Consider the following 8,390-nt stretch of genomic DNA (forward strand, 5'->3'; position numbering starts at 1 on the left):
CAGACAGAGAACAGGGAATGCTCCTTCCCAGAGGTGGGGCAGAACCCAAGCATCCTGGAACCCCTGCTCCCCAACTCAGTACTACACCCTCTCCAGAGCTGGGATGAGACCCAGGTATCCTAGCTCCCAGATCCCACCCCCTGACCACTCTAACCCAGCAGACCCCACTCCCCTCCCAGAGCTGGGTCAAAACCCAGGAGTCCTGATCTCACCATTCTTACCACTACTCTATGCTGTCACTCTCCCACCAGGGGCTCTTGCTCTGGCCACACAGGCCCAGCAGCCTCTGCCCAGGCTCCATGCCCACCACCCTTGCCCTGCCAGATAGTTGGCTGCCCCTTATGATGTCACACTGCCAACTGGCCAATTACAACCGGGGGGGCCGGGGGGGGGGGGGACAGTCCTCAGGCCAAACGCGGGGCGGGGGGGGGGGGGCACGTCCTCAGGCCCAAGCTGGCCCTTGTATTCTAGCCTAATGCCTAGGGTATGAGGAAGTCTCCCCTCTCTAGATGTTCTCAACTGCCCTAGGGCAGGACCCTAGCTCCTCTCATGGTCCCTAAGCTCTCTGAAGACTGGTCTTCCCTGGACCTGTCCCTCCCTCACCCACAGCAGCCCCAACCAAGCCAGGGAATAGCACCCAAAGGGATTGCAGTATGGATGCTGTAAGGGCAAAAGGGCTGGTTGCAGGTTAGGGGAGAGGATCCTGTTTTTTAAGAGCAACCCAGGGACAGGAGACAAGGCATTGTGGGAAGGCAGGAGGTGGCTGCCCAGTTCTCCCAGCCCTCTTCTGCAACACTGGATCCACCCAGCAGAGGTCCCATCTCCCAGGGCTGGGTCAGCCTGCCCTCCCCCACTTAATTCTAAGAGGTCAAGTCAGGACCAACAGCCTCTGTGGATCTACCAACAGCCCCACCCCTTCCCAATGCAGATGCCTGTTACCAGGTGTGAAGTTACCCACAAAACCTGCTGCTACTGCCCCAAGCCTGTCAGAGTGGGCCCCTCCCTGCTAGGTTGTGGAAGGAGCTCTGCTAGCCTAGAGGTGGTAGGGCTGTTGCCCCCATGCAACCCCTACCGTCTCAATGAGCTTCCGGTTGTCTATCAGCTGCCTCTTGTCTTTGATCTCATTTGAAGCTACCCAGGTCTTGATCTGGTCCCTCAGTCTCTACAGAGATGGAAGGGGGAGATCAGCAGAGGGATATGGAGGGATATGGAGACCCGCAGCCCCAACCATCACTCAGCACTGTCCCCAACAAGAGCTCCTGGGAGATGACTGGGCTCTGGATCAAGAAGCATCAAGGCCAGTGACTCAGGTCCAAACAGGAACACCAGATGTGAGCCACTGCTGGGCTCCCCTGAACAGGGAAGAAAGCTGCTACTGCACAGGCAGGGGATCTCATGATCTCCAGACTAGAATAGGAAAAATCTTGCTGAAGAATAAGGAAAGGTGGTAAAATAAGAGCAGAAGGAAACTAAGAAACAAAATTCTCTTAAGCTCTGGGAGGAGAATGGGGTCTAGGGAGTTACAGCAGGGGGACCAGGAACCAGAGCTCCAGGGTTATTTGTCCCAGCTCTGGGAGGTAAGTGAGTTCTAACAGGTTAGAGCACAGGTGAAGGGGAAGAGTTTGGAAGTCGGAACTCCTGGACTCTATGCCCAGCACTCAGGGAAAGGAGAAAAGCAGGGGCTACTAATTAAAGCAAGTGGGACCTGGATTCAGAACTCCTGGGTTCTATCAAGCCATATTTATCCTGTCTTGGGCTGGTAGGTGCTTCCTCAAGTGCCCTGACATATGGTGGTGAGCTGTATCCCACTGGCTTTGCAAAAACTGAGAGCTCTGGCTGGATGAGCAGCTCCTTGTTGGGAGCAGAAGAGAGATAGAACACTCCTTACCTGGAGCTTCTTGATCTCCTTCTTCAAGTCTGCTTCGTACTTCTCCTTTTGGTTTGCATTGGCTGCATTGTGGAGCTGTTCCACAGACAGAAAGAGGGTGAGATGGGAAGGGGCAGGGTGAAGCAAAGGGAAGGGGAACAGGCCAGGCCTAGTGAGGTGCTTCTCACCTTCTGCCAGATGTCTTCGAACTGCTCTACTCCTTCAGAGACCTTCTTCAGGCAGCGATCAATTTCACCTGGGGCAGAGAGGAGGTGGGTGTGGAGAAGGACAGGCCCCAATCCAGGCCCAGCCAAAGCTGGGCCAATTACTACCACCTGACCCTGCCCCTCCCCACCAACCCCTTCATTAGCCCAGTTTCCAGGCTAAAAGAGCCCAGAAACTCCCCAGGGAGAAAGGCATTCGTACTGTGATTTGGATCAGAAAGAGAACTGAGGAGTCCTGGTTCCTGGCCCTCTTATAAACCCACTAGACCCCATTCCCTTTGAGAGCTGGATAGAGAATTCAGGCACTTGGGCTCCTACCCACAAGACTGAGGAATTTTTACCTCAATACTACCTCCACCCCTCCCTTCCCTGGGGCTGGGCTCTTACCTTGTAGTTTCCTTTTATCAGCCATGTTTCCTGCATTAGAGAGGGGCTCTCTTCATACTTTATAAAGCTCCGATACTAGAAGAATTAAAAACAGCAGGTTACCCTGAGCAGCCTGCTCTGGCTATACACCCCAAGGCAAGGCCCTGCCCCATTCATCACTCCACAAGTTCCCCCATCCTGGGGCTAGCGCCCCCTACAGAGGACTGATCCTTGCCCCCTTCCCATCTGCCCTGCCCTGGTGTTGGATCAGTGCCTCTTAGCAGGGAAAGATCCCTGCCCCATATCCCATACACTAAGCCAGTATTAAAGTCAGGCCTCAGTACCTGCTGCATCATGACCACTAATTGCTTCATTATACATCAACAGGAAGAAGCAGCACCCATTTCCCCCACCCTCACCAGCAGGGAGCAGTGCTGCCCACTCTCCCTCTCTTATGCTAGAAGCCAAAACCTCATTTACCCAGAAGTAAGGCAGCCTACAAACTACCTGCAACTGTCTTGACCTCTATGGGTGCCAGTGGGATCCATTCCCCTCCCTGCCTACAGATCCCTGTCCCCAAACTAGCGATGTGAGTAGGAAGCTTTGGCCATGGCAGCAGTAGCGGCTGGGGAGTAATGGTAGCGCTGTGGGGACCAAATGGATGTATGCTTGGACTACAGACTCTCTCTGCTGAGGAGCAAGGAGGGAGCTGGCAGGAGCCTGCTGTGGCTGGGAAAGAACCATAACCTCCCAGAGCCTGGGAGATTTCATGAGGCCCCCAAGGCTGAGGTGAGTGAGACTGATTAAGAATTGGAATCTGTTTGGCTCCTGCTACTGGGAGACAGATGGGCCCCCTCCTCAAGGCATAGCTCCTGCACCGGTTTGGACCTGATTCCCAGGGTTGGGCAGGGGGGAATGTCAGCTGTGTGCCCCATCATGCCAGCATTCAATCCAGGCCCTGGCCTGAACCACCTTGGGGCAGCTCCAGTGTCTGCGCAGACAGAGAACAGCCCCAGTGCCCTCTATTGGCAGCCAGTCCCTTATACCAGATGGGGAGGGCTGTTTCTACCCCTTTTTGCCCCCAGAGGGGTCTAGGCAGGACTACACAAGCTGTGGACAGTTATTACCACTACCAGTACCCCCAGGAGGGAAGGGGCCATGTCAGGGACTTTCCCCAGGGGACAAAAAGATCCCTCTTCCCCCCCCCAGCTCCTAACAATGCTTTCTGGGCCACAGGGATCCCCAGGACATGACACCATACATGGGAGGTCTACAGCTCCTGCTTACCTGCAGACAGCTTGGCTCTGGGACTTTTGTGAGCCGTGCTGAGGGCTGCTGCACAGGTGAAGGTGGCACATGACTGGGAGGAAGCCAGGGGGCAGAGAGCCCCTCCCCCAGCCTGAGCCCCCACTGATGCAAGGGATTCTGGGAAAGGCCCTGGCCTATAAAGAGTAGGTGGTGGGCTACAGACCTCTGCTTGGGGCTGTTACAGAGAGCAGCTTGTAGTGCTTCTTGGTCCCTTTGCATAAAGCCACCTGAAGGAGGTAAGTGGTGCTGGGCCCAAGTTACAGACCCAGAAGCTGAGGAACATGGAGGGCTGGGAAGGTATCTTGGGTCACACAGCAGGTGGGAGAAGAGCCCACGAATTCTCCAACCATTGCCTTGTGCCCTAGACCCTACTGCCTTTCCAGGGCTAAGATGGAACCCAGGAGCCCCAGCTGCCAGTTCCCCACACTTCTGATCCATTAAACCCCATTTCTTTCCCCCCAGCTCTAATGGTAACCGCTCTAGAGAAGATGCGCACTCAGCCTGTGGCACACAGCCTTTAGGAGACGTGGTGTAAGGTTAGTGTGCATGATTGCCCTGCATGGTCAGTCAACATTGCTCTGCCTGCAAAGCCCTGGATCCCAGCATGTATGTGGACATGCAAGAATCTGTGGTAGCCAAGGCAAGTCTTACTGCCAGCTACCTAGTGCAGAGCAGACCTGTGGGCTGGGACAGGCACCACATTGGGCCCTTCTCAAGCACAGCCTGTTCAACACCAGCTGGGCTGGCCAACTTCTCTCACCCTGGAGACAAGCCCTTACCCTTCCCTGGGAACATGGCCTAAAAGAGGCCAGGCCTAACCAGGCCTGGGGCTGTTCAGCAAGCCTGTACTGAAGACGGGAGGGGGTTTTAGCAAATTCTGGTGGAAGGCATCTCCCTCCACTCCAACCCCTTGCATAAAAACAGGATGCAGATCCTAATTCCCTCTCTCCATCCCACCCTGATGGTCCCCAGGCTTCTAACCATCCAGGCTGCAAGGTAGGGTGAATGGCAGTGGACTCAGCACTTGTGGAGCTCCATCAGGAGCTACACTGACAGACGGGTGGGTGAGCTCCAATTGCTCCTCATGCCCATGCTGCACAGCTGAAGGAGAGGGTATGACCACAATGCTGCACTCTCTGGATCCAGCCCCTGGTCCCAAATAGCCTATCCAGAAGGTGGCATCAGATGCCATTAGGACAAACTGGAAAACGAGGGTGATCGCCTGCTCCCAGTCCTTCCATATGGGATGGCTCTCCTGAGTGGTTGTGGCTGCCCGCGTCAGTGTCCCAGATGCAATGGTTTTACCTGCTGAGGGGAGGGAGGATCCTCGGCTGCCTTGAGGAAGAGAGCACCCATGACCTGCCAAAGCTGGCTGAGGGAAACCGGTCTTTGAGTCTCAAGGCAGCACCCCAGCCAGCAGCCTCCACCTGCCTGTTGGTGAGGTCACAACAGTCTCTTAAACCTGGAAGGCCTCCAGAGCAAGGAGTGTGTGTGTGTGGCAGAGAGTGGAGTCATGGGCCAGGGCTTGGGCTTGTCTGTTGCTGTTGTATAATTCACTGTACACTCACAACTGCAGGTGGGGGAGAGTGGGGGGTTTGGTAGAGCATGTGGAAAGGACCTGGATTCCTCTGTGCAGGACTGAGCACTGCCCTCTCCTGTAACCTGGCTAGAATGGAACTGCTCTGTTATATGGACACGAATCCAGCACTGGGGCGTGGGAGCAGACTTATTCCAGGATAACAATTTCCATACAGGCTGCTAGCTGGGAATCACTCTCTGGATCAATGTAGCCCAAGGCAGACAAGACCTGACACTGACTGTTTGGGGGTTTTTTTAAGAACATCCTACTCTTAGCCTTAGCTCTTACTGCTGCCCACAACTTGGTCACAACCTGTGGAGAGGCTCTCTGGGGGGCAGGCTGGTTACCCCAGCAAGGGCTGTAAGCAGATATAAATAAATGAATAAAACAACCGTATTGACAACCAAGCCTGCAGCCTGGACAGCATGAGAGCGGCTCTGGCCTGGTGGTCTGGCTGCAAGAGTGGAGGCCTCAGCTGAGATTTCCAAGATGCGAGTAGATGCCCAGAACCCTCCTCTGACTGCTGCAATGCTCATCTGCCAGGGGGATGAGGATCACTGCCTGTCACGCTGACCATGGCTGCCTCAAATGATCATTTCAAGGGGGCAGAAAAACCTCCTGTTTTCAGCAGCAAATGACAGGTTGGCATCCCCTAGAACAGACCCAGCCTCTGCTGCTCCCTCCCCAAAGAATTATGTTCCACACAATGTCCTTTGCTCACTGAAGTAGACTCTTGCCTTATTACTGGAGCAGGAGGAGGGGAGGAGAGGGGGACAGCTCCAATCTGGCAGTTCCTTCATGTCCCTCCTTAAGCAGTACTCCTCTCAGCTGCCCATCCTTAAGCTACTGCTTGTACTTAGAGAGTGGTCTCTTTGTTCTGTTTGTACACCCCACAGCATGGGTGGGGAGGGTTGCAGATAGGCACTGGGAGCTACCAGACCCCACACTCATACAAACACCTCTTAAATACTCACTAACTGGCCAGACAACAGTCATGTCTAACAGGCTTCATGCTATACAGCTGCAGTCACCAAGAGTGGGGGCAGTGGATGCCCTGTTGTGCCAGGCACTGGCACTGGCACAGGGATGGCAGGGAGGGCCCTGCCAGGGCCTCTCCCAGCAGTTGTGCCGCTCTGTGCCAGAGCCCCAATAAGAAGGTGACTGCCTGGAAGAACTCCAAGCTAAAACACTTGCAGGTGGCTGCCCTCATTTTACCCTGAGTCTCCAGATCTCCATCTGTGCAACTACATCATCTCCACAGCTCTTCTGTGCATACCACTGAAAGGCCTGGCATGGCTGGTCCTGTACACTAATGCCAAACCTGGGAATGAGGCAGTAGAGTCCAACCAGGTGCCTGCTGCTGCTGCTCTATAGAGCTGTCTCCAAAGGACTAAGTGCTGGCAGGGGCACCCCCAGGGCAACTTCACAGCCATGTTCCAGGAGTGATGCCCAAGAAGCACACAGGGCATCTTGGGGGCCCTATCAAAACCATCATGGAAGAAGATGAACCCACAGCAACTTGCCACAGTTGAGAAGGGAGCCCAAGCAACCACATATCAAGTTTCCAATGCCAAGCTGCCTTTCTTGCTTCCTGGATATCTAAGCCTTCTCCGGTGGGGACCCTATTTCCCTCCACTTAGCTTACACCAATGCTGCAACCAGCAGGCCATGGAGCTGGGTGCCCTGCTGGTGACCAGACTTTATTACCAATGGCTTTGATTTCTAGCTGGCAAGTGCTGATGGGAGGGAAAGTGCTAGGTGTGGGAGTTTCTGGGAGAGGACTGGTGTGAAAGATGGGAGCCTGAGAAGCACAGGGGAGGGGGGACCTGAATTGGGGACAGAGAGGAAAGACACCAGCGGTTCCCAATCTGTGGTACAGGTACCACCAGCGGTACACAGACAACCTGTCAGTAGTACACACTAACAGCTTTATTATTTTATATGACAAAAGTTTGCTGGTGGTACTTAAGGTTGTATCATTTTAAACTGGTGGTGCACAATCTGTCAGACTTTGGGAACTGTTGACGTAGACAGTACTGCTGTGGCCTAAGGGTCAGAGCCCTCCCATCAGATCTGGGGAGCCCTGGGACTAGACAGGTCCCTGTCCTCGCTTCCCCAGTTTCCCCATCTGTAAAAAGGGGTCAGTGATATGTCCTCTGCTCTGGGAACTGCTATGAGGCCCTGGAAGGAAAGCACTGAACACCCCCCAGTATGGATACCATCATTACTCAAAGCCTGGACACAGACAACAGAAGAGCTAGGGCTGGCCTGGGTGCATTTGTAATTGGATAATACTTTCAAAGGGAGTTTTGTACCTCATTCCCAGGCTGGGGCTATGCAGGCAGACATGGCTGAGAACCACAGGGAGGGGGCTGGAACTCAGATGTGGAAGACCTAGAGGCAAAAGCCCCTGCCCCTTTCTCCACCAGCCAGTCAGTCCCTCTAACTTGGAGCCAGGTGGGGGCCAATTCCCCAGCACAGAAAGGCCCCAACTCATGCAGCTCATTGGAAGCAGGTGAAGGGGCAGTCTAAGCAAACAGGGGCCTGGCAGGTGTGCTACAAGTTATCCCCATGCCCTCCCCAAGTGCCACACTGATCACCTCCCCCTGCCTGACCTGCAGCTCTGCTCCCTCCCTATGCTCCCTGCCCAATCTGCTGCTCTTCCACCTGCTGTTGATCTGCCAAGAACAGCACCAGGGACCACCAGTACCACAAGCTGGCCACCCCTGCTCTGAGCTGTCCGAGCCCAAGACCATGTTGGGGCACTTGGGCTCCTGCTTGGTCCAAGGTGGCAGGAACAGGTCAGAGGCTTTTCTCTCTAAAAGATGCCAACCTCAATGCTGCCCTAGGGCGAGGGGCACAGGTGGCTCAGGAGTGGGGCAGGGCCATTCCCCTCCAGGGGCCCGTGGAGCCCACCCAGGTCCAGGACCGCAGCCACCAGCCCAGCGCCCACTCCAGCTACTCCTGTGCTGGGGGCAGCTCCCTTCACTCCACAGAGCCAAGCGCCCCCTGCCCTGCCGCAGCCTCCCTCGACTCTCTGCCCCCC

General features: G+C 55.1%; 1 protein-coding gene across 3 annotated transcripts in view; it reads right to left on the bottom strand.

The window, feature by feature from the left end:
- CNOT3 (CCR4-NOT transcription complex subunit 3) overlaps positions 1-3,763 on the bottom strand; it is a 15,772-nt gene extending 12,009 nt beyond the window's left edge. Inside the window, exons 1-6 of one of the 3 annotated variants that reach the window (XM_006014974.3) lie at positions 3,745-3,763; positions 2,479-2,553; positions 2,056-2,123; positions 1,889-1,963; positions 1,073-1,162; positions 1-23 (exon numbers count right to left, since the gene is read on the bottom strand). The exon at positions 1-23 is cut by the window's left edge and continues 124 nt beyond it. In XM_006014974.3, the coding sequence (XP_006015036.1) occupies positions 1-23; positions 1,073-1,162; positions 1,889-1,963; positions 2,056-2,123; positions 2,479-2,503 (281 nt within the window). In that variant the 5' untranslated portion in view covers positions 2,504-2,553; positions 3,745-3,763. Of the gene's footprint in view, positions 24-1,072; positions 1,163-1,888; positions 1,964-2,055; positions 2,124-2,478; positions 2,554-2,801; positions 2,820-3,744 lie in introns of those variants that run through there. The other 2 variants (XM_025197097.1, XM_025197092.1) reach the window with 2 other exon arrangements.
- Between the last annotated feature and the right edge of the window lie 4,627 nt (positions 3,764-8,390).

The sequence above is a fragment of the Alligator sinensis genome, unplaced genomic scaffold (genome assembly GCF_000455745.1).
Source record: "Alligator sinensis unplaced genomic scaffold, ASM45574v1 scaffold647_2, whole genome shotgun sequence".
Classification (NCBI taxonomy): domain Eukaryota; kingdom Metazoa; phylum Chordata; order Crocodylia; family Alligatoridae; genus Alligator; species Alligator sinensis.